Consider the following 26,909-nt stretch of genomic DNA (forward strand, 5'->3'; position numbering starts at 1 on the left):
AACACACCATTTTGCTTGAGTAAACTGCTGCAGCAAATCTGCCCTAGGCTCTGACCATGTTATATATGGCATGCTGAAGCACTTAACTAGGTTTATTTGAGGAACTGCAACAGTTAGGCTCGCCATGTGAAAGCGTGACTGATATTGTAGTTCCGCGTGGTTCCTCGATCTTCAGGAAACCGGTGTCGCGACTTCTCTTGAAATTTTTGATTGCTACAGAGCATGTGACTGGTGATAAGTGACAATTGTGTTTGGAGTATAGTGCAGCGAGATAGAGTACCGCAACAATATTGCAAGTGTTATAGCAAAAAGACTGCCGTCTTATGCAGCGATACGTCACGCTATGCACGATATTTACTTGAAAGCCTGATCGTGCTTTGGTAAAAATCAAAGGACATTAGCTACAATTAGCAAAGAGAAAACCGGTGGGGCAACTGCCTGCAAATTAAATCCGCCGGCTACCTACAACATCCTCAACCTCTTATCATGCAACTCGTGCATCCTGATATAGTCACTTTTTTTAGCCACCCTGACAGAGGCGGTGTGTGCCCATGTCCCGAATGGCCGCCTTGGTAGCGCAGTAGGCAGCTCGTAAGTCTCATAATCTGAAGGTCGTGAGTTCAATTCTCACCCGGGGCAAAGGCGGCATTTTTTTTCCTTTCTTTGGGTCGTCGCAATATATTCATGTTGCCCATTTAGGGTATTAAGTTACTTCAATTCTGTAATAATAACCTTACCATGCAACACGTGCCTCCTGGTATAGTCGCTTTTTTTAGCCACCGTGATAGAGGCGGTGTGGGTCCATGTCCCGAACATCCGCCTCGGTAGCGCAGTAGGCAGCACGTCAGTCTCATAATCTGAAGGTCGTGAGTTCAATCCTCACCCGGGGCAAAGGCGGCATTTTTTTCCTTTCTTTGAGTCGTCGCAATATATTCGAGTTGCATATTTAGGGTATAATGCCCCTGTCACACGGGCACTTAAAAGTCATTTAGTAAGCGGCCTGTTTCCGAAAAGGAGTTCCTGACAGCAGACACACGGCACAGAATGAACTGCTTTTCAGAAGCGGTCTTTTTCATAAACAGAGTTCGTCGATCTCTTTTACGGCTCTGAATGAGTAGCCTTGAAACCAGTGGGCGCCAGCAATTTTCCAGTGGTGGGGAAAAAAAGAGCAAATGCTTATTTTTCTGTCACCAAAACTCTGTAAAAACAAATTTCATATCCTGCAGAAGGTGTAATGAACTCTTTTAATGGTTATTTTCTTTTCTACTCCCGTAAGCAGCTACAACGCGTCAACAATATCACGTGGGGACGCTCGGTCTCGCGCCGCGCCATTTTGCACAAGTGAGGAAAGCGTGGAAGTCGTGCGTTTGCCCATCATTCAAGTGGTCAAGCTTGTATAAGGCAATGCCAACTCGCTTCTCAGGAGTGATGGTTTCACGCACGCTGGTGCACTGTCTTTCGAGCTCACTGCGCAAGCTCTCCACAATGAAACGAAAGGTGGACGGGTACACTCGAAAAGATTGCTTGAAGTTCTGCTCACCGAGGTGAGGTACAGTTCCCTCGAACCACCTCTCGTTTCGTCTGAAGGCCCAGATCGATCGATCGCAGGCCTTCTCCGACAGCTCCAGTGCACACAGCAAGGAATTGCTGAACAGCAGTTGCTGCTTGATCCTCTCCTTGGCGGCTTTTGCAGCGTCTGCCTCGCTTTCCGGAGCGAGAAGGCAGGCCTTGAGACTTGCGATCCTCGCTTTTTCTTCCGTACGGTCACCCATAACATGAGCAGCGAGAGCAGCATAACGAGAGCAGCGAAAAACAAATACGGTAAATAAAAGCCCAGTGGTACCAGACGGACTTGTGCACGTCGCTAGTTATGGGAATGCTTTCTTAACTAGTGCAACGAACTTTCACATTGGTGTTTCTTCATCTCTTGTTTTTAAATTTATTTGAAGAAACGAGCAGTGCAACAAGTCTTTAATTTGTACATCGTGATACATCGTTTAATTTTCATTGCTTCTCTTTTAACTGCTAGCGCCACGCTTTCGCTAGCGTCTTCGAACGAAAACACTAAAAGGAGATCGTTGCTGCCGTGTGTCTGCGCCGCAACACCTCTTTGTTAAAAGTCTTTCAACTTCGTAAAAAGACCGCTTACCTAAAAGACTTTTTGCGCGCCCATGTGACACAGGTATATGACATGCTGAAGCACTTACCTCATGAAACACATAAAACTCTCCTCGGTTTTTGCAACTCTGTATGGTCTTCCGGCGAGATTTCCGCTGCGTAGATAGAGGCCATTGCAATACCTATTCTTAAAGAGGGCAAGGATTCATCTGCCATATCGAGTTACAGACCTATTGCTCTGACTCGCTGCCTCTGCAAATTATTTGAAAAAATGATAAATTGCTGATTACTATATTTCCTGGAATCAAACTCCTCGACACATATCAGTGCAGATTCCGAAAGGGTTGGTTCACCTCGGACCATCTCATCCGCATAAAGGCGCGAATCCGCAAAGCTTTAATTCATAAGCACTTTTTTCTATCTCTCCTCCTTGACATAGACGAGGCACACGATACAAGGCGGCGTTTAGGAATCTCTAGAGACCTCTCGCACTTATGTATACGAAGTAATATGCTAAGTGTAATTGAAAATTATCTGTACAATTCAGTGTACAAGTGGGCAATGCATTGTCATGACTGTTCGTGCAAGAAACTGGAGTGCCGCAGGGCGGTGTTCTGATTTGTACTCTCTTTATTGTCATAAAAACTCCCTGGAATGGTGCATCCCGCGTAACATCTTTTATTCAACATACGTTGATGTTTCACAGATAAGTTTTAAATCCTGTAATCTCTTGGCGTGCGGGCGACAGGTTCAGCTTTGTGTGAACAAGGTCTGTATATGGGCAGACAAGAACGGTTTCTGTCTGAATCCACAAAAAGCTCCTGTGTTCTGTTCTCTAGGGAGAGAGGCCTCTACCCCGATCACGATGTAGTGTAGCAGGGTGAGCACGGAGCTGTCATGAGGGAACAGAAATTTTTAGGCATAATTCTGGACATGAAGCTCACATTTGTGCCACACATTAAGTGCATTAAGAAAAAATGGATGAAGACAATGAACATCTTATAGGTGCTGTGCCGTATAAGTTGAGGCAGGGACAGAAAATGTTTGATGGGCTTCTGCAAAAGCCTTATATGCAAGCGTTTAGACTATGGAAAAATAGTTTACGAGTCCACAACACCAACCGCCTTGAAAATGCTGGACCCTGTCCACCATCTAGGCATTAGCCTTTCCACAGGTGCTTTTCGTACAAACTCCCTGAAAAGCCTTTACGCGGATAAGACAAATGGTCCCTTCGTGTACAAAGAGTGTACCCGTTTTTTACGTATATCTTGAAAATAACCGCAAGCACCGACCATCCCACATATCCTGCTGTAAATGACGCATCCAGCTCTCAGCTTTTTCAGAACCGACTCGCATTGAAACAGCCCTTTTCGCTGCGTGTAGGAGCACTAGCTGAGGACACGGGCGTCCTGCTGCTCGAACACGATGTAATGGCTCCTACTTCATGGCAATGCCAGGCTATAAATTGTGACACATCTTTCATGAATGTTGCAAAGCATGCCCCACTTCTACACATACAGATTTACTGATGCATCAGACCCATGCGGTTGTGTCCTATCCAGTGATGGGCCCATCTTTTCCGGATATCGGTATTCTACACCCTCACACAAGCATTTTCACAGATGAGGCTTATACAATACTGGCAGCAGCAAAACACATTAAATGATCAGAAATAAGTAATGCAGTCATATACAAGGATTCATTAGGAATAGTAAAAACTTTAAAAACCATCTTAAAGTACAAAAATCCTGCCGTTGTTTCGCTATACTCTCTTCTTTGTGCCGTTTACACAACGAAACAGCATGTAGTAGTATGCTGGGTTCTAGGACACCGTGAAATTGAGGCAAACGTACTAGCAGATAAGCTTGGCAACATCAGTCTATGCAAATGCTTCGCAGTCATCTGTAGCTGTCCCCGCAATGGTCTTGAAACCCTTCCTGAGAAAAAACTGACGGATTACTGGCAGCGTACACGGTGAACCCCTTACTATTTTTTATATTTTGATACAATGCAATGAGTTAGATCCTATCAGAAAAAAGTGATTCGTTATACTCTCTTCTTTGTGCCGTTTACACATTGAAACAGCATGTAGTAGTATGCTGGGCCCCAGGACACCGTGAAATTGAGGAAAACGTACTAGCAGATAAGCTTGGCAACATCAGTCTATGCAAATGCTTCGCAGTCATCTGTAGCTGTCCCCGCAGTGGACTTGAAACCCTTCCTGAGAAAAAACTGACGGATGACTGGCAGCGTACACGGTGAACCCCTTACTATTTTTTATTTTTTGATACAATGCATTGAATTAGATTCTATCAGAAAAGAGCGTTTCGCAACACCTTACCGAGAACAAGTACCTTTTCACCCAGCAATGTTCATCGGTAGCGATCCACTTTTCAAACATCAATCATTATTTCTATTTTTAAAAGATGTTCATAATGTTCATGTGATCTACCCTTGTAATATGTAGCACGACCTATCATAACAAGTCGTTGCTGCAGTATGCTGATTACAAAGCACATGTTTCGCGGCTCTTGGAGGCAAGGATGCTGAAGAGGCATTCTCGCTCTATAATCTTTTCTTAGCTTTATCATCAGAACCATTGACCACTAATTGTCACTGTACACATTTTATGTCGCTCTCATACATTTATTACCTATATGTTTTATCTGCCTTTACAGCAAGAAATATTAGGCTGCTTTACAGCCAGTCATCATACCCAAATGTTTTGTCTTATGTACTGGCGCTCTTTAGCCATCACGTGACCCTTGCGCCGAGAAACGTCATATATCATCATCGTCATCGTAGCACTTCGCACTCGCTTGTAGACCAGAAACCGCAGAGGTTATGTCCCCTCTCAAAAAAGTCTTTACATAATAAAAATTTTCTCTTTTTGTCAGGTTTTCATTTTCATCAACAGAGGCCCTAAGCTGCTTCCATAGCGAAGACCTATGGCAGAGCTTTCCATCAAACGTCTGCACCTGGAGTGTGGGAAGCTTGATTGCCTTGCGCAGTGCGTGATCCTCGGGCGTCTGGGATGGCCTTGCAGCTAGAGGCTGGGTGTTCCTAGAACAGTGGTTTTGACGGAATTGACACTGTCGAGCCTTCAGCTGTCCTAGCATTTCTAGCACAGCATCTTGATACGTCAACACAGCTTCAAACTCTGTGGTACACTCGTCTTCTGGAGTAAGCTCTTTCAGCTCAGAGTTAACCTTATCTAAATCTGCATTGTTTCCTTGTATCCATTCAACCAAAGATGAAATATTCGCATGGTCAGCACTTTCAAACACTGCATTGGCTTTATTTATCAGATGCATATTCATCTGTAGTTGCTCCGCTCGCTTCTCTTTCAGTGCTTTGACACGATTCATCTTGTGCTTCAACAATGCGTGACCCTACTCACCTCAGTCCACTGATCAGTTATGCTGTCACGGCAAAAAGCAATGGCCTACGTCCATTCAGGATGTCCTGCCTGGCTCTCTTCTAAGGCTGCCACTGGCCTCGCTATGTGCTGTGTTTTATGGAAAGTTCTCTATTAGCACTGCAAGCATGTATTGTCCCAGTGAGTACTCTCCGGGCGTTTCGGCACCACTTTGTAAAATCATTGGTCACGGCATACAAAGAGACAAAACTATATTTACATTATTTACACATAATGGTTTGAACATAGTTCACGGCAGACACTTTTTCCCTTCTCTTCTTTCCTGAGAGCTCATGCGTTCTTCTCGACGGCTTCTTTTTTTTATCTTCTCAAAGAAAGGTACATTATCAATATAGCTTATTAGGTATATTGGCAGCACATCTAGTTGGCATACCAATTTATGAATTTCCACTCACACGAATGTTGTTTCTGACTTTACAAGTTTTGTATCAAGACTGTACTGTAGTTTACTCCTATATGATGTGATAGAATGAAAAAAAATGATCAATGGTACAAAAAACGGGAGGAGAGACACGCACCTAAAAAAAGGTATTTCAGTTTTCTGCTTATTACTATGGGTTTTGCGATGCCTGCATGCAGGGTCGGAGCCATCGAAACCTTTCTACACCGCACCTTGTTTTGTGTTGCCTCTGGAATCGACCCAGCTTTGACCAAGCAGTGATGTTCTGTGATGACGTCATTGAGTGACGTCGCTATGACGTCATCGTGTGACGATAATCTTTTTTTTTTATATAATTTGTGTGTACGTCATGGACGCTCTATCGACGATGTCACTTCAAGTTTATTTGAAGAAGCAAGACACGTCAGTCAATTCTTGCGTTCCCTCGGGCAATTAGGCTTTCATCTTTAATGCTTTATGATAATAACGTCGGTCGTCTAAATTCCTTACTTCATACAATCACTATCATGATTTGTGCTCATTTATTTGTGTACTCGAATGAATGGTTTTAGTAATGTAGTGATGTTGAGGAATTTGAAAAATCAAAATATTTAGTGCATCAGAGGAAAAAACGACGGATAAGCAAAACATGAGCGGGTTAGGTTTCAGCTCCAAGCGGTAAAAAATGCAACGTGTTCTAAAGAGATTCCTTTGATGGGGCACTAGTGTGGCCAACCCTGAGACCGGGTGCGCAGAAAGGGGTGTTTTCGCTCTACTAATGGAAAAGTAAGAAAAGTGCATTTGTAAGCAGTCTATCACATGGTGCTCCATCTTCCTACATCACAGGCTTTGGTTTCCTATGGAATGTAGCGAATGGTGTTTCAGCTCCAGGAATGCCGTCGGCCATTTGTTGGGCTAAATGTTGTTGCCTTCCTCATTGTTGGAAGACTGTTGGTGATTTGTAGTGCATAGCCAATGACATGTATAATGACAACATTTAGACTGACAAGACGAGCCCCCAAGGTGCTTTGCCCCAAGACTGAGAGATTGCTTTGGTTCTCTAGACATTCGTATCCAATATGCTGGTGCATCACACTACTACCCAGCTGTTCAATTCTATAGTTACTGTGAATTTTACCTGTTCATGTTTTTGTATTGTGCTTATGGCATAGCGAGATCGATATGGAAAAAAATAGCCTTGTTTCTTAAAATTAGTAAATAAATCATAGTTGCCTAATTACTGTACTAAATATTGCAAAGATAAAACTTAAAGACTGTGAACTGACCCAATGTTTCCGGACCGATTCAGTCCCTTCTTCAGGCGTGTCTGCTGAACCGGCTCTGAAGCTCGCAATTTTTCTTGGCAATGTCACCCTCTCCATCGTTTTTATTTCCGCCAGTGTTGTACTGCAGTGTTTTTTCAAGTGGTTCTGTAGATTGTGCTCGTATACACTGGGTTAGGTTCCAGTTGAGCGGTTGACATTTGCAGCTCCTGTTTAGATGTGCCAGAATTTTCAGAAGTGTCTTTTTATGTAGCTACCCTCCGTTTTCATGACCCAGGAGTCATTGAAATTGATGCAGTAGTCCATCTTTTTGCTGTGTTTAGTGAGAGTGTTTCGTGCAGCGTTGAGGTTGCACACAACACTTCGATGTTGTCGTATCTTATCGAAAAAGGTTTTTTCCGCTTCACTAAAGTCACTGGAAAAGTTCATCGAAAATACTTTTCTTGCGCCTCATATGCAGAAACGGTTTTGTGCCGGGATTCTATGGCCTTCCTAAGATTTACTAACCGCGAATACCGCTACGACCGATAGTTGACTTTCGAACATCACCACTTCGCATGCTGTCTGAACATCTACACTGAACCCTGTCATCACTAGTGGGGAAGACAGCCACACAAGTTAGAAATGCCACCCATTTCGTTCAGAGTATGTGGGAAATGACAATCGGCAGCGTCAAGAGGCTCATGTCTTTTTATGTGGTTTCTCTGTTCACGAGTCTTCCCATACCCTTCACGGTCTCAGTTGCCTGGACCACCCTGGAAACGGATGAGAACCTAAGCAAGAGGACGAACATCAGCACTGTTTGATGCTTGATGGAATTCTGCCTCAATGTGACATATTTTATTGTCCATGGCGCTTTCTGCTAACAAACAAGTGGAATTCCCATGGGAGCCACCATTTCAGCTACAGTGGCAAATTCGACAATGATGCACATCGACATACACGCTTCGGACACGTTCCCCGAGCAACCAAAATTATTTTTGAAATATGTGGATGATGTTTTTTGTGTGATTAAGGATTCTAACAGCACACTTAAATTCGACTGAGCCGGCAATTCAAGTCACTATGGAATGTGGAAAGAACAACGTTGTTACTTTCCTGGTGTTGCTAGTGAAAGGGCAAAAAGCAGAGGGTAGTGGTGGACAATTGAGTTTCTCTATGTATTGAAACCCACGCATACCGGATGGTATATGCAGTCAACTTCTGACCACCCGACCGTACCACAAAACATCGATAGTCAAGACACTCCTTAATCACACAAGGGCCATCTGCAGCTAAAAAAAAATGCGAAAAAAAAGAAGCGATCATTTCCGATGTTGGACAATGGATACCCGAAATGAATTATTCCTCGAGTACACCAGTTACTTGGCGACCGAGAAACTGCCCCCCACCTGCCATCTGCAAAAGATGACCCTAACAAAGAGACCTATCCCAAACATTCCAACCACATTACTGTCCCATACATATTGAGAATCAGCGAGCAACTGTCCAGGGAGCTGGGGAAAGCGGGCCTTCAGGTTGCGCACAAACCCATCTCTACAATCGAACGATTCTTACAACGACCAAAACACCAACTGCCGAAAGAAAGGTTCCCCGGACTGGCCTACGAAATCCCTTGCACAGACTGTCTCCCACCACATACATCGGTGAGACAAAAGCTTCCCTTAAAGGATACCACAACATCAAAACAATGTGCATAACCTCAATGCCGCACAAAATGCCCTCCCTGAACACCGTGAAAAGATTGACCACTGCATTACTTTTGATGGTGCCCGGGTCATCAACACTGCGAGTAGCCACACCAAAAGACAGTTCTTAGAGTCCTGGCACATTTAAACAATACCTAGAAGTGTTAACCGCTCAACTGGAACCTTACCCAGTGTATATGTGCACGGTCTGCAGAACCAGCTGAAAAAACTCCTCAGCAACAACGGCGAAAAAAAGGACAACGGAGAGGGCGACACCGCGAAGAAAAATTGCGAAATTCAGAGCCGACAAAGCTGTCAGCCCTGAAGAAGGCACCGAATCGGTCCCGAAATGTTGGGTCAGTTCACAGTCTTTAAGTATTGTTTTTGGACTCTAACTTTACTGGAGAGTTTATGTTATTAGTATGAAAGTTCATGCATTCACACAGATATCTGTCGAAGATGTTCACCGTACTAAATGTTGTAATTTATTGAATATTTAATAAAGGGTATAAGAAGGGATTGAGGGTGCTCTGTTGTTTGTACTGGCTTTAAAATGCCCTTTGTGTTGTTGCAAATGTGTCCTTCTTGCCTCCTATTTAGTTATAAAAAATTGCATGCTTTGAATATTGTCAGGAGAGCATTGCAACATGCCATTCAGACAAATTTTTTAATAACTTACCCCTGTGTTACAACCTTATACTTTGGGAACTTACAATGGTGATGTGGCCATGTAGAGGCCGCTACATTGGATTTTATGTATTGAAACATAAAATTAACTAGCTCTTCTTGCACTTTTAGTCTTTTGTATCTTGTAAGAACTAAAGAATTTCGTTGTCACCTTTAAATTTTAATCATGAATTTCCACAAATTTGGCATTGCTTACAAAGCACAAGTTCAGACTATGTATTTAATAATGCATTGTCTTGTTGCTACATATATATTCCTGCAGAGAAAAGAGTTCTGCAGATAAATTGCCGCAGTGCTCAGTACTAGAACTTTAACATTGTAATTAGCAATATATAAATAATTATTCATAAATGACCATGCAAGTGGCTTTAACATCTGTTGCATCTGTGTCATTGTATTCCCTGTTATCATGATGATCTTCATTAAAGCAGTATGGAAACATAGTGGAAATTCTGTAAAATTTGCAGTAATGTAAATAAATTTTCGGTATTGTGATAAACATTAAGTTCCTTGTTCTAACTATAAAAAACATGATGCCTATGTAAGCGCTATCATTTTCTCCACTTTTTTATGTTATCAGGTTCAATTCTTAAGAAATTTTCTATTTATTTTTCCTAATGAGATGTTTAGATATGCATGGTGTGCCTATAGATACTTCTATGCAAAATAAATTACAATAAGTAATTTCATGTGTTAGTGTTCAATTGTACACCATCAAAAGCACACTTTTTATACGGCGTCGGAATGTCATTTAAAGCAGATTTAATTTTTTGTGCACCTCGTATAGTATTCATAGGCATCACAGTTGCAATTTTTTTGAAATGTGCTGGATTGGGGTGCTGTGGTTGTAAGAGGAGCTTTGATTCTGTTGAGGCAATGTGATGATCTGCTTCACTCCAGTTTCATGTAGTGTACGACACACACTGAATAACCTTTGTATTATCTCAATTTTTTACAGCATCCTTGTCATCTGCATCTCTGAAGCAGTCTTCTCCATTTGCATTTGTACGAGGTCAACTTCATTCCTGCCAACAGTGCACCTATGTGACCCTGGACAAGTCAGCTATGAACATACACCTTCAGAACCATAATAGCAAGCCCTTCTTTGAGTGCCACCTGTGTCCAGGCACATTCACTCGCAATTCCGAGTTTGAATTGCACGTGCTCACACACAAACAATGGCGCCCCTCTTTCTCTGGCCACTGTAATGCAGACTTTTCCCAGAAAAGTACTCTCAGTGACCACATGCTCACTCACACAGGAAAGCGTCCGTTTCATTGTGACCACTGCAGTGCATCATTTATGAAGAAAGCCATCCTCATTGCGCATGTCCGCTGTCACACAGGAGAGCGACCTTTCTGTTGTGACCACTGCAATGCATCATTTAGGCAGAGAGCTCACCTCGTGAAACACCGCCGCACTCACACAGGAGAGCGTCCATATTCCTGTGCACACTGCAGTGCATCGTTTACGGATAAAACCCACCTCACTGTGCACATGCGCTCTCACACAGGAGAGCGTCCGTTTTGCTGTGTTCACTGCAATGCATCTTTTACGCGCAAATATACCCTTATGGAGCACATTCGCATTCACACAGGAGAGCGTCCCTTTACTTGTCCCCACTGCAATGAATCGTTTATGTTCAAACGCGAATTTAATGGGCACATACGCATTCACACAGGAGAGCCATTTCGCTGTGTCCACTGCAATGAATCTTTTAAGCACAAATATTCCCTCACGGTGCACATTCGCATTCACACAGGAGAGCGTCCCTTTTCCTGTCTCCACTGCAATGAATCGTTTATGTTCAAACGCAAACTCAATGAGCACATGCGCCTTCACACAGGAGAGGGTTCCTTCTGCTGTGTCTACTGCAATGCACTCTTTACACAGAAATCTTGCCTTGTGAAACACATCCGCACTCACACAGGAGAGCGTCCCTTTACCTGTGTCCACTGCAATGCATCTTTTCCGCGCAATTCCAACCTTGTGGAACACATCCGCATTCACACAGGAGAGCGTCCCTTTACTTGTTCCCACTGCAATAAATCGTTTATGTTCAAACGCGAATTCAATGAGCACATTCGCATTCACACAGGTGCCTTTACCTGTGTCCGCTGCAATGCATCTTTTTCGCGCAAATATTCCCTCATACAGCACATTCGCATTCACACAGGAGAGCGCCCCTTCTCTTGTGTCCACTGCAATGCATTCTTTACACGGAAATCCAACCTTGTGGAACACATCCGCATTCACACAGGAGAGCGTCCCTTTACCTGCGTTCACTGCAACGCATCATTTATGACTAAAAGTCACCTTAATGAGCATACACGCAATCATACAGGAGAGCGCCCCTTTTCATGTGTCCACTGCAATGCATGTTTTTTGAGAAAAACTCATCTCAAGACACACCTCCGAACTCACGCAAAATAGCATTTCACTGCAATGCATGGTTAGCAAAAACACTTCCTCGCTGAACACATGCGTCCTCGTACACAGAGCGCCACTTCTCGTGTTCACTACAGTGTATTTTTTTGCGGCAAGAGAACTTCATGATGAACATCCGCAACCACACAAAAGAGCGTCTGTTTTGCTGCGTGCACTGCAATGTGTCTCTTTTGTATAGAACAAGCCTTGTGAAACACATCCGCGCTCACACATGGTAGCGTCCCTACTCTTGTGTCTGTTGCAATGCATATCTTTCAGAAAAACACCACCTCACATAGCACATGTCCTGGCCACGTTCATAGAAGCCGTAAATATGGGAGAAGCAAAGGGCAGTTGCAGCAGAATGCAGAGTGGCAGTTAAAGCTGACAATTAACAGTTAATAATGATATCTGGGGCTTCTCGTCCCGAAACCACCATATGTATATGAGAGACGTTGTAGCGGAGGGCTCTGGAAATTTCGACCACCTGGAGGTTCTTTAACATGCACCAAAATCTGAGCACACAGGACTCCAACATTTTCGCCTTCATTGAAGATGGAGCCGCTCCAGCCGTGACCTTGGGTGTAGCAGTTGAATGCCACAACAACTAGAGCACAATGGTGGAGCAAAGGTGTCAGATAAAGTTTTGAGTTAAAGGTGAGGGGACTGTAGGACCGTGATAAGAAGTGGTAGAGCAGCAGATTTAGTTTTATTTATTTTGTGCGTTAAGCTGGAAAAGGCATGTTAGCCACGTTGCTGCATTTGCTCCGGCACGCAGCATTGCTTTTATAACACTCAGTCGAAGTGTACAACCGGATCAGCCTTGACTTTACAGACACTGCAGTGCCCACACATAACTCTGCGAAGTGCCTGCTGCACCCCGGCGTGCATTGTGAAACGGTGGGATTGCCCGCGACCTTTCGTCACTGTCAGGCTTGCTTCTGGTAGCTCTCGAAAGCGGGTGGGCGTGTGGCACGCGAAAACGTGGCTTACGTCAGGGTAAGCGGGTGCCCAAACTGCATCTTCAATGAAATCTGTCGCATTGACACACCTTCGGCCATTTCCGCGCTAATCCTTTAAAACGAGCTCGTACGTAGAACCACGCCCGAAGAGCAACCGGTTCCACTGAAAGCGCACAGGGGACAGGCGGATTTCTGTCTCATCGGCACTAAGTTGGCGTGTCACCAGGGATGTCTTTCTTATGGTTGCAAATCCCACTACACATAGCTGTAAGTTTAGATAGTTGTATGCTCACCGAGTTTGCCTTTGCCTCTATGACTATTGTTTAATTTTGTTTAAATATATCTTGTTGTTGGTATTTGGGGCGAGGGCTTGAGCCCTCACATACGCACGAAAGTGGCGTCCCTGTGGCGAGTTTTTTTTATTTGCCAAGTGTACTTTCCTATCACAGGTCAAACAGGCGACGATTCGCCGAGAGTTGTGTAAGGGCGGAGCTTCGAGAGAATAAGAAGCAGCCCCGCTGTTCTGCCAGACTTTCTGAATTGGGCTTAAGGTGTTAGGCACCATCTGCTCTGCTGAATACCATAGGGTAACCCTACAGACATTTCATTTCCAAAGTGCTTTCTTTCTTTTTCATAACTTTTATGTCTGTAACTATGTACTATACTCTGTACAGTCTGTAAATATAAATTTTTCTCAGCCCTACGAAAACTTCTTCAGTGTTTTTACTTCCTCTTCAAGCGACCAGCGTGTCAATCGCTGCTATTTGCATAGCGGCAGTACGTCACTTCCTCCCACTTTGCTATACCACCTCGAGTGATGTGTCTCGGGCGCCGAGGGGGAGAGTTGGGTTTACAACATCAAAAGAATTTGAATTCTACTTTGACAGTTAAACTTTGGTGGAAGGTTAAGAAAATTGCTTAGTTCGCCATTTCTCAAAAGGAGAATGGCACAATGCAGAGGTAGTGGAGTGGAAGAAAAAATAGAACCTTAGAGGTTTTCAGTTATATTGCCACTGCTGCTGTTTGTCTAATGAGATGAAAAGGCATAGCAGTCCGGTAGTCAGTGTTCTGGGCATTCGTTTAATGCAGAGATGGATTCTTGTTTTTCCTAACTTTTTTACTGCCATTACCCTTTTGGTCAACAACACTGAATGTGTTTTATGGGTCGCTGCAATATCTGTATTTTTTATTTGAAACCACTACTGCATGAATATTCGTACCAATGAGCACCAGCTAGTGTTAACTCTGCCTAAAAATGGATGAGCGGCCCCAGGTACTCAGAATCATAACTGTGCATATAGAACTTGAAGCAGGTCCTTTGATACTTTAAATAGACATTGACCACCGACCCTCACATAAAAATGAGACGTTTCAATCCCACACTGGAGGCTTGTTCACGATGAAAAATTATTGTACATATGGTCCTGTTATGCATCCGTTAAGATATGAACTATGCAATGTGGATGTTTGTAAAGTAAGTTGCCATTTTATTAACAGTGCATGTCATTGTCTGGGTCGTTGTAGTTCAAGGTAAGGCAAAGTGTAGTTTGGCATTTTTCTGTTATCTTTGCCCTATGACAGTGGATTTAGTGGGATAGCCTCTGTGTGTTCGGCCAGTGCGTTCGATAGAACATTTTTGTTTCTGACATCATTCATGTGCTGCTCGAGTCATTACTGAAAGTTGCCTGTCCTTTGCTGATGCAACTAGCACTGTAGTCTTTACACAAAATGCTGTAGACCAGGAGTCGGTAACCTTCAGCTCGTGTGGCAGTGTTATGGGGCCTGGGCACGGCATCGAACCCCATTCCCCCCTTTTCCTTAGCACTATACCTGAAGGTGTACCTGGCAGTTTTGACCTAAAATAATATTTGGCTTGTAACGCATGTTTGATTGCAACTTTGTGACATGGTTGCTGAAAATAACCATGATTTCTTATGCTCCCCCTTGCACATGTGTGCCCTCTCCCTCTCGTGCACTCTTTCTCTCGCCTCACAATGTCAACGCGAGCAGCATCTGCTAACGAGTTTCTTGGCTGAAAACAAAAAAAATCAGTGCCCAAGCACTCCGTACAAATGGTTAAGCAATGAAAGATGAAGCAATCGGCCCCGGTGTCAAGCATTGTGTTCAATAAGTTATATTGTACAGGTACAGGAGTACTCAAACATTATACTATATGCCGATGACACTATTGTGTTCTTCTCAGGATGAGAATAGCACATCTTCGAACAAGCCAACAGCTGGCTACAATGATTAGATAACGGGCTTGATGCAAATAAACTTCAATTAAGCGTAAGTAAAACAAAATACTTGCTCTAAATCTAAAGCAGTGAACACGACTTGTCATCTTTAGCTGCCGTCAAAAAGTAAATATTCTACAGTCAATCACGGTGAAATTCCTGGGAGTTATATTCCATGAGAACATGTCCTGTCACCACATATAGATTCTCTCAAAAGTAGTAATGCCCGCACTGTAGGTGCATTAGACAGGCTGCGATATTTGCTACCCATTAGAGTGATGCACCATATGGACAACGCACTTATACATTCCAGTTTAACATACTGTATTCTAGTTTAGTCAAATACTACACGATTTGGTCCAATGCATTCTTCTGTTGCATTATCGGGGCCATGTGGCCTGTTGGTGCACTAAATCTGCAGATATACATTGAAGCCGGTAGCGAGTTCCTGTCCTAGAGGACTTGCACGTGGACACGGTTTGGGGAGCTGATTACCTCTTGTCAGGTGAAGTTCAGCTCACTATGAGTGGTGGCCGATTGAAGCTCCACTGCTTGAGACCGAGCATCCTCTCGTCTCAACTACTACACAATACAATTTAGGATCACTTCGAATACTTTAAGACCCTGAGCTATGTGCAATAGAAAACTTTGGAGGTATGGTGAGCACCAAAACATATTCCAAAAGTAATATATGGAAGGTACCCAAACGTCATAGATATAAGCTATTCCTTGAAATTGTGTGGCAATTTCAATCTCACAAACATTCCTTTCAGAGTTATTTCAGCGTGAAAACAACAGGCTATAATTTCAGAAATGGTTTTGTGTCTATATCACATACTACAACAAAATACGGGGAACGAAAACTTGCTGTTAAAACTCCTAGCCTTCTCAATGACTATGCCTTAATTATAGATCTCCTTTATTTTGGAATCACGAAGCAATAAAAAAAGTATTACTTTCAGAGGACTAAAATAATCAAAGAAGAATGTAGTTCCGTGTCAATGTTACCTGTTGTTTTGGTTTTTCTTTTTTCTCTCCCCACATGTCGGGGTTCGTACAAATTTCCAAAGCGAAATTTCAAGGATATTCAAGGAATTTTCAGGACGTGTCACAGGTTTTTCAAAAACTAAAAGTAGCACGTAATGGTAAAATATTTTTACTTCAAAATTTTCTAAATTGACTTAGTTTTATTGCACTTATATAGTAGTATACACACATTGCAATTGTAACAAACATGTCTATAGTCTGCACTTTAGCTTCCCTAATTCATATTGCTATAGCACACCACAACAACGGCACAAAAGAGAGACACACACAGCCTTATTTCGGCGCGCTATATCCGTATAAATAACGAACCCCAACCAACTATAGCCCGGCAACGTGGCTTAGATTCACAGCTCGCACAATAGGGAAGCAGCCAGCACCAAATAGCATAATGAGTCTCACTTCATTTGTTCCTGGTTTGATGGAGTAAAACTATAGTTCCTGTTGAGTTTGGGAAAGTGAATGCATACCGACTCACGCCAAATACCTGTTTCGGGAATGGGGAGTTTGTCAGGTCTTTGCTGATCTGCACCTGCCAAGTTCAAGGATTCTGAATCTGGAAGATTTCCGCAACGGGAAGAGGGAGAGTGGTTTGTGGTTCGCACTGAGTTGTTTTTACCCTTTCTTTCTTGCTCTAAAGAACGGCAGAAAAAATAAGGAGAGTGGGGGTCAGTAAACAACGGTGTAGCGCAGTCTCATACCGGCCTGGAGTGGCTGAACACCCAATGGTAGGGTTTCCCAACAACTGTAAAAGGTGCGAGTCTCAAAGGAGGGTGAACATGCTTGTATCTCCCGAAATTTCGCGTCATTAAAACAACTAGCGAAATCTATTTCTGTCGAAAGAACTCGCGTATATCTTCCTGGGACACTTGAACGAATGGTACGGCGCCGCTAGCCACCGGGAAAGCGCGGGTCGAAGCTTCGCTCAAGGCCAAGTTACAAAGTATATATAGGCAGTGTACCCAGACAGTGCCTTCGACAGGAACAACGTTACTGGACTCTTTGGACCGGAACGCCAAAACGCTTTTAGCGTTTTTTACACCTTTGTTAATTCTACCACTGCATTAGCCACGTGTCCTCGGCTAATAGAGTTTTGCATTAACGCTTGCAGGCGTTGCGGGAATAGCTTTTGCCCTCCTGCAATTTAGTAGACTGTACTACAAACACGGGGGAAGGAAAGGTAGGAGAGGGCATGCCCAGCCGGCGCGCTACGTTAAAAATGTGGCGGAAATGACATCATGGCGGCCATATTCACTGGGCACAATGGCGGTGTTACTATGGTTACATATTGTGCAATGGAGCTGGTCTAGCAGGGAGCGACCGCGGCTTGCGGCGGCGTTTGTGCCTCTCCAGGTCTCGTGCTGAGCCATGGCGGACAATATCCGTGCTCTGCGCCGCGTTATTGGTTACGCAGTGTTCTCCTGGCAGTTACTGTACTCTTAGCAACGTTTACAAATCATTTTGTCCATCACGGGGTAACAAAAGTGCGTAGAACGATTGCATATCCATGTGTCGTGCGGCGGATGACGCGGGTGAACTAATTAGTGTTCAGCGAAATTGCGTTGGGCACCATGTCGAAGCGGAACGATGACGAACCCCTTGCAGGTCAGTGATGGTTGGGCAGTGCTCCTGCTTGTGACAACGGACGACGCTGTTGAGCCCAGCAAGACGCGATGAGGACCATGTGCACATACATACGTAGTTTCGGGTTGTGTGTGTACAGTAACAACTTGCATTAAAACACCTTTTCTGTTCCACTTCGTATACTCTCCCTCAGCATTGCATGTAATTTCAACGTAACAGCAACCCCGTTCAAGTGTCACTTGCACCGTGCTCAAAGTAACCACGGTCGCAGAATGCTGACGCCGGTGAGTTTCACGCGGAACACAGACACAGTGGCCGGATTCTGCGTCGGCCACGTGGCGGAATGCAACGGTAGAAGGCGCAGTTGCTGAATTGATGACGTGAAAACACTCGCCGTTGTCAGTGCATCTAGCGCGCGTTTTCTTGTACTTGCTTCGTTGTCGGTGAGCTGTTACTCCCTGTTCATACTCGGACGAAATGATTTCGGCGAAGGTGTCGCGCTGGCCCAGAGTGTTGAACCCCGTTCCATTAGTTTCGGATTGTCACGACACGCGCGCTGCGCAGCTCACGTGCACTCCGAGCCAGGGAGAGATTCGTGCCTTCTATACTTCTGCTTTACATTCGGATGTAAACAAGAGAGGAGAATTTGCCCAGTTTGGTTTTGGGATGTTAAACCCCATATAATAATCAATCATCAATAATAATTTGCCCAGTCAATATGGCCGACTTCCGGCTTCATCGCAGCTTCACAACGAGTGACGTCAGGGCCTCTCCTACCTTTCCTTAATCCGTGACTAGAAAGGTTGAGTTACAGTGTACTAGAAGCCTCTTCTAGTACATTAGTTGAGTGGCGCGGCCGCCGCTCAACTTCTGACGCGTGGCGCATGGAAAAAATAGAGGGCGCTGAGAGCGAAGTTCAGTTCGGACTGGCACAGTGGATGGACGTGTTGTTTGAGTGCTCCCGATCAACTGCGCAGATAAGTGGTTTTGCATGTTTCGAGCTTGCTTTTATAATTAATAAGGCAGGAGTTGAAACCTCTGAAGCGCTAATAAATTAAAGGCTTTCCCGGGGGTCAGTCACCAAGTATTTCCTAGTTTGTGGGTGTGTGTGATTGTGTTTTTTTCTCTTGCCACCCGGGGGGGGGGGCAGGGGTCACGTACACCGAACACGCAAGTTTATGTAGTAGAGCTTCGTAACATCCGGATTCGGTTCGTCATCTGAATGCACCATTAGAAAACGGCCGTCGTCGGAGCTGCGGTAGGAGTGCCATTTAAGTTGGGTCGTTCTTAAATAATTTTTTTACATTTCTTCTGTGCTACAAAAATAAGGTAAAAAGTTTTAAAAAGTCGTAAACGTAATTATGATTTACTGTATTGTTAATTCAGGAATTTAAAAAGGTGCCGGGCCTTTTGGTATGGGGTGGTACTTACTATGGTTCTATATTTCACTATCTGTGACCACCCAATTCAACGGGAACAGCCACCTAACATCATCATATCTAAGGCGTGCTTTTTAAATGTTTGCGAGTATGCGTTAGTATGAGCAGTGGTATGAGTTGGGATCCCACAGTCTCTTGTGGGTTCACAATCACTGACGAAGTGTCGGTTATAGTGACATTTCATATCTGGATGAAATGTTTATAGCTTTTCGACGGTCATTATGTGATCATCAAAAGAAAAAAAGCCGGTGTATTTCTAAAGATCGCGTATTTGCGCTACAGAAAATATTTAAAAAGAAGGAAGCACGAACTCAATTTCAGGCATTAAATTTACAACGTAGTTCAGCTGCATTGTGGAGGACACAATGAAGTAGCATTGCTACGCCACTACAAGGGGCTACGGGGGTGCAACAGCTTGGGCTAGTTGGGAGGGCATGACGATAGTTATAGCGTGGGAACAAAAGGACGACACAGAGACAAGAAGGTCCTTCATGTCCTTCTTGTCTCTGTGTCGTCATTTTGTTATCACGCTCTAACTAACGTCATGCTATGGGGGTGGCAGACCGGGAACGTGTCATACCCTTCCTCCTCGTCTCAATGTGTGTTTCTACCATGAAATACATTGCACAAAATCACACATACTCGACCACATATACCTGCCCAGACCCCATGTCAAGGACGTGCGCCCTCCGCTCCTGAAAGAAGTTTCTGCCTACGTCTCTGACACCATGTGTGAAAATGCGGAGCTGCCGCTACAGCGACTCTTACGATCATGTCGTGGTTTTAGATGCGGAAGCATCTTATACTCGCGCCTTGTAGTGCGCCGTCCGCACCGCTTCTCAAACATTCGACAGCTGACGCGCGCGCATGCGCCGTCGCCCACCATCTGTGCCGCGCGCGCTTCTCCTTCGAGAACATTCGACAGCTGACAGCGCATGCGCCGTCGCGCCGTCGCCACCTGTGCCGCGCGCGCGCTTCTCCTTCGAGAACATTCGACAGCTGACAGCGCATGCGCCGCCGCGCTGTATATATACTCAAGGTCGGCGCTCGCTCGCTCAGTTGCCGCTCGTCCGTTGGTTTGTACGGCGCGTCGACGTCCGAAGTCGCCGTGAAATGAATGCCAACGAATCCACAAACACAATGATCGACGTCCCTTCGACCAGCGCCGCCCTTTCGCATACGTGTGTACGTGTTCACTCATTTAACACCCCCTCCTACAACCACGTTAACCAATTTAGCCATCGACCCAAGTAAGTCGCAATTTAACACACCATTTCACAACCACGTTAACCAATTTAGCCATCGACCCAAGTAAGTCGCACTTTAACACCCCGTTAACCAATTATATGCTCTGCATCCTCCTCAGTGTTCTCCCGAGGGAAGCTGCGGGCAATTATTTGCACCTGAAATACTACAGGCTAATATGCATTCAACGATGCACCATGCGATTGCGACGTCACTCTTGAAGCTTTTAAAGACGTGCTATTGTTAGTGATAACAAAGTCAAGTCACCATGCATCGCTCGTCATAGAGATGAAGGAATAAACTGCGATAGGTACTTGAACAAATAATGCTTTGTTATAGCAATAACATCAGTGGTTTCAGTTTTTCAGTTCCTGGGATGAAATATTCACAGGAACTCACCGACTTATGATGTGTGTCGTTGATGAAATGTTGATGTCTTGTCCGAAGATCTTTTCGAACCAAAAAAGTTCATTAGAGTTAGAGAGAAAAGAAGCGCTGTAAAAGGAAATCGTTTTACTGGATAGCTTACCTAACATAACATTTAACAGTCTCAACGTTGCATTCTTGGCCGATCCCCCAAAATGGGTACGTGTTATGTATCTAGGGAAGCAAAGCAAAGGGATAGGTAAAGAGTGTGCATGCGAACTCACGGACTTTTGATGTGTGTCGTTGATGAAATGTTGATGCTGTGCCCGAAGATCTTTTCAAACCAAAATAAAAAAATGTTCATTAGAGTTGGAGGAAAAGGAAGCGCCGTAAAAGGAAATCGTTTTACGGGGTAGCTTACCTAAAATAACATTTAACAGTCTCTACTTGGCATTCTCCAGGCAGTAGGAGATTATGGCATCGGCACTAGAAACGCCAGAGGAGAGCTGCTAGTAGAATTCACAGAACGCAATAATTTGCGGATTTTGAATACCTTCTACCGAAAACAAGAAAACCGCAAGTGGACTTGGAGGAGTCCTAATGGCGTAAAAAAGAACGAAATAGACTTTATAATGACTGCACACCCAGGAATCGTGCAGGACACGGAAGGGGTTGGCAAGGTACGATGCAGTGACCATAGAATGGTACGGTCTCGAATTCGCCTAGACTTGAAGAAGAAACGACAGAAACTGACACGCAAGAAGCCAATCAATGAGCTAGCACTGAGAGGGAAAGTACAGGAATTCAGAGTGTCGCTGCAGAACAGGTACTTGGCTCTTAGTGAGGAAACCAACCTTAGCGTAGATACAATGAATGATAATCTGACGAGTATCATTACGGAGTGTGTAGTAGAAGTTGGAGGCAGGGTAGTTAGACAGGACACTGGCAAGCTTTCCCAGGAAACGGAGAACCTAATTAGGAAGTGTCAAATCATGAAAGTGTCAAGTACAACAGACTAAATAGAACTGGCAGAGCTTTCGAAGTTGATTAATAGACGTAAAGTATTTGATGTAAGAAGGTATAACATGGAGAGAATTGAACACGCTCTGAAAAATGAAGGAAGCGCCAAAGCAGTGAAGAGGAAACTTGGGATAGGCAAAAGTCGGATAAACGCACTAAGGGACAAAGAAGGCAAAATAACTACCAATATGGATAGGATAGTTAAAATGGCGGAGGAGTTTTACAGAGATCTGTACAGTAGCCGAAACAACCACGACCTTAATACTATAAGAACTTTGTTTGTTTTTTTAGCACTGTAATTAATTTTGAATGTATCTTTCCTATTCATACACATGCTTTTTATGGACAATTTTTTGAACACCTGTATATACTACATTTCCCCCAAACATGTGATTGCACATACATAGCCCCTGATTCATTTGTATTATGTTTTTAATAGATCCATTACTAGCCAATAGGCTAAGGATCCAGACATTCATGCATGTATTTGGTGAAAATGAAAAAGAGACAATAAACAATCTTCAAACTAGCAGTAACCCAGATGACACCCCACCAGTAATGATGGAAAAAGTCAGAAAAGCTTTGGAGAGCATGCAAAGAGGCAAAACTGCTGGTGAGGATCAGGTAACATCAGATCTGCTGAAAGATGGAGGACAGATTGTGTTAGAAAAACTAGCCACCCTGTTTACGAGGTGTCTCCTGACGGGAAGGGTACCAGAGTCTTGGAAGAACGCTAACATCATCTTACTACATAAGAAAGGAGATGACAAAGACTTCAAGAATTACAGGCCGATCAGCTTGCTCTCTGTAGTACACAAGCTATTTACAAAGGTAATTGCTAACAGAGTAAAGAAAACATTAGAATTCAATCAACCAAAGGAACAAGCAAGATTTCGAACATGCTACTCAACAATTGACCACATTCATACTATCAATCAGGTAATAGAGAAATGCTCAGAGTATAACCAACCACTATACATAGCCTTCATAAATTACGAGAAGGCATTTGATTCAGTAGAAATATCAGCCGTCATGCAGACACTGCGGAATCAGGGCGTAGATGAAGTATATATAAACATTCTGGAAGAAATCTACAGGGGATCAACTGCTACCATAGTACTTCATAAAGAAAGCAAAAGAATACCAATCAAGAAGGGTGTAAGGCAGTGGGACACAATCTCCCCAATGCTATTTACCGCGTGCTTACAGGAAGTTTTCAGAAGCCTAGAATGGGCACAGTTAGGGATAAGAGTTAATGGAGAATACCTTAGTAACCTGCGCTTCGCCGATGACATTGCATTGCTGAGTAACTCGGGGGACGAATTACAACTCATGATTACGGAGTTAGACAAGGAGAGCAGAAAGGTAGGTCTTAAAATTAATCTGAAGGAAACGAAAGTAATGTACAACAACCTCGGAAAGGAGCAGCGCTTCGAGATAGGTAATAGTGCACTTGAAGTTGTAAAAGACTATGTCTACTTAGGGCAGGTAATAACCGCAGAGCCTAACCACGAGATTGAAGTAACCAGAAGAATAAGAATGGGGTGGAGCACATTCGGCAAGCACTCTCAAATTATGACAGGTAGATTGCCACTATCTCTCAAGAGGAAGGTATATAACAGCTGTATCTTGCCGGTACTTAGCTACGGAGCAGAAACCTGGAGACTTACAAAGAGGGTTCAGCTTAAATTGAGGACGACGCAGCAAGCAATGGAAAGAAAAATGGTAGGTGTAACTTTAAGAGACAAGAGAGAGCAGAGTGGATTAGGGGACAAACGGGGGTTAAGGATATCATAGTTGAAATAAAGAAGAGGAAATGGACATGGGCTGTGCATGAAGCGCGTAGACAGGATAACCGCTGGTCATTAAGGGTAAGCGACTGGATTCCCAGAGAAGGGAAGCGGGTTAGGGGGAGACAGTAGGTTAGGTGGGCAGATTAGATTAAGAAGTTTGCGGGTATAAATTGGCAGCAGCAAGCACAGGACCGGGTTAACTGGCGGAACATGGGAGAGGCCTTTGTCCTGCAGTGGACGTAGTCAGGCTGATGATATGATGATGATGATGACGTGGAATTTTCGGCATATCCGCCAAAGTAAGTACGTATTATATATCTAGGGCAGCAAAACAAATGGATAGGCGAAGAGCCTGCACGCTTGCCATTGGGTTTCGGACTCAAGCCAATGGGCGAGTTCGAGGACCTGAAAACGTCGACAATGTCCGTCCGAGCAGTCGATTGTCGAATCAGTCTGTAGCTCTGCCAGTCGGGCAGACGCGAGCGCCAGAATGACCATGCATGCTGCACCACACCCCGAGCCCTCGCTACATCGACACCGCCAGTGTTTTCCTCAACGCACCACGACCTGTCAGCGCCCTACTCAACACACCTTGTTCTTTTTGGGATTTCGGTGAGACCCTCGTTATGTGTAGGTTGGATTTTTGTTGCCGACAGGAATTTGTTTGTTCGTTTGTTTGTTTGTTTGTTTGTTTGTTTGTTTGTAGCCTCTAATCCATGACTCATACCCACTCTGGTGGATTGGCCAAAAGAACATATAGCCTCATATGGACGATAACTGCAATGTTGCTTACAACGAAAAAAAAGGGGGGGAGGTGTATAGTGAAGACAGTATGTTAAAAAAAGAAACCAAAGATTTAGATAGTGAGGAAAAAGAATCAACAAGAAAGTAGACACTAATAGCTACAACTTGATTTTGGGAGTCGACTAGACAGCTGGTTGAATTCTTCTTGTGACCTCTTCTTTTTCGTTTTCTCCAACTAAGAAAATCATGGTGTGCAAGCTTTCATTGATCAAGGCAGCGGTGATGATGTTTGGTCGTGACCCGAATGGTGAAACGATGTGGTCACAGCGCGAAACCGGGATGAAACCGTGTGGTCAAGCTGGCGTCACCTAAACTTTTTCGGAATGATGCCATCCTATTTCACAGCCTCAGGTAAGCGCATGCTTTCAGGGTGCAAGAAGATTGTGGGTGGACGAGCAGTCTGATGAGGCACGCAATGACATCTTGGCAAGCAGAATGAGAGGCTATACGAAGGCATGCCTTGGTCTTTAAACACGAGTTCCAAAGAACAAGGCAACTTTCAGAGGACTCAAGTGCGTTGTTTCATTTGTGTCAAAAGTCCATAAGGCATACTACTGTCGCACGCAAGTCGAGCAACTTAAATTTGTGTATATTCATCCTCTGTAAATGGTACCACCATTCTACTTCAACCGCCATCTTTCACAAAGCCATCTCGAACAAAGTAAAAGAGGCTCCACTGGTCTAAACAAGACTGCAAGAGGAGCTGTGCGGAAGCCCTGCCGTTGTCGCGTGCTGGTGTGCGGAGGCAGCGACGACAAAAAAAGCAGCGGCTGAGTACTTGAGTGTGGGAACGAAAGAGTTGATTTTTGTAATGTAGTAGAATTACTTACGCGATAGCGATCGAGAGCTTGTAGCGCAGAAAATTCGCCGTTGGCGTTAATGACGGCGTCGTTGGATGCTAGTGAAAAATTATCCGTTACCGAAAAATTGCGAAAACTGCAAATAAAATAAATAATAAAAGATTGGTCCGAGTGAGATCCGAACCCGGGCCGTCTGGGTGGGAAGGAGGTGACATACCACAAAGTCACGGTGATTCAGTGCATTTAAAATTGCGTGACGGAAGCGTGAAATCGCGTCAGGCGTCGAAAGATGCGAATTGCGAAACGAGGGGGTGTTTTCAAGACCCACCCATTACAAACGTTCAGAGTTGGTGGTTTCAAGCCGAGCTCCTATCATTTCTCCTGGTTTAACTCGTTCGTCCCACTACAGCGAACATCGCAGCGCGCGGATTCTGTTGAACTCACGTAGGGGGTGCACTGGGGGCGAGAAATCGCTATCGCGTTCATCAGTCAGAGGCGAAGCTTAAGGGTCCCCCAATTTTTTCGTTTTGCTTTTCGCTACAGACGCAAGGTGGACGCAACGTCGCAAGAAAGTCACCAGTTGTGTTTCACTACGAAGACGCTCTAATGTCGACGAGAGTCAGGACTGTGGTATTCAAAAGCGAGGTACGCTCGGCACGCTGAATGCCGGGCGAGCTGTTGGAGATGGCTGTATCAGCCTACACGGCCTCACGAAGCAGTAAAAGCATTTTCCTATGTCGCTGACTGGTTTCGGATGTGGCTCTATGGCATATGGAATCACCAATAGAGAGTTTTAGTACTGCGGAATGGTGCTACGTACGCATCACGCAAGCGCCTTGCGTTACGTGGCGTCGTTTGCCACTAATCGGCTTTTAGTACGCCGTAGTACCCGCGGACGTCACGAGCGTGAAGCGTGTTGCGCCATCTGGTAGATCAAAATAAAAGCACTTGTTGTTGACAGCCAATGTGAGCCAATCCAAGTGTTATAGCCAGATTATGGGCATATTTTAAGCCACAGAGCCGGTCGGTGCATGCCTTCCACCTTTTTTTCCACTCCGTAGGTCCGTTCGATTCGCCTGCACCACGTGAACCAGTTCACGAGGTGCTGCACCTTGCCATTCGTTTCAGCGGTGCAGCATTGACGACCGCTGAACCCTGCCATTCGTTTCGAAAGGTGCAGAAGAGGTGCAGCACCGGTTCACGATTTTCCTGCACCTCCTTCGCTGACGGTGCCGGCTTGGTGTAGCCGCGCGTGCAGCTGAGCAGACGACGCAGCACTTAGACGTAGGTGGCTTAGGCGCCGTACCTGCCTCTACAAACGCGCTGTGTATTTTCAAGATCTTTGCGCCTCATAAACTGTCCGCATGTGCGTTTCGCCATAAATCAGTGTCTGATGAACGGCGTAAATTAACCGAAAAGAAATAAGGCCAACACCTTGTCGGCACATCGTCATTTGTTTCAAGTGTCGTGCTCTGCCTGCACCGCTGAACTCACGCTGCACAATTTCTGAACTTCGCGTGCACAGCCGTGAACCGGTTCCGACCGGTGCAGGTGAATCGAACGGACCTCGTGTTGCCTTCGATGCCGCCATTTT

General features: G+C 44.6%; 1 protein-coding gene and 1 non-coding gene across 4 annotated transcripts in view; both read left to right on the forward strand.

Annotated features, from left to right (window-relative positions):
• The window catches only part of LOC142804055 (uncharacterized), a 38,022-nt gene extending 24,330 nt beyond the window's left edge, over positions 1–13,692 (forward strand). For 2 of the 3 annotated variants that reach the window (XM_075890571.1, XM_075890570.1), the window contains exon 4: positions 10,553–13,692. In XM_075890571.1, coding sequence (XP_075746686.1) covers positions 10,553–12,027 — 1,475 coding nt within the window. In that variant the 3' untranslated portion in view covers positions 12,028–13,692. The remainder of the gene's footprint in view (positions 1–10,552) is intronic. The other variant, XM_075890572.1, reaches the window with a different exon arrangement.
• Positions 819–891, forward strand: TRNAM-CAU (transfer RNA methionine (anticodon CAU)). The gene has a single exon. It is a non-coding gene; the product is annotated as a tRNA-Met (tRNA).
• Positions 13,693–26,909: the final 13,217 nt, after the last annotated feature.

The sequence above is a fragment of the Rhipicephalus microplus genome, chromosome 3 (assembly GCF_043290135.1).
Source record: "Rhipicephalus microplus isolate Deutch F79 chromosome 3, USDA_Rmic, whole genome shotgun sequence".
NCBI lineage: Eukaryota > Metazoa > Arthropoda > Arachnida > Ixodida > Ixodidae > Rhipicephalus > Rhipicephalus microplus.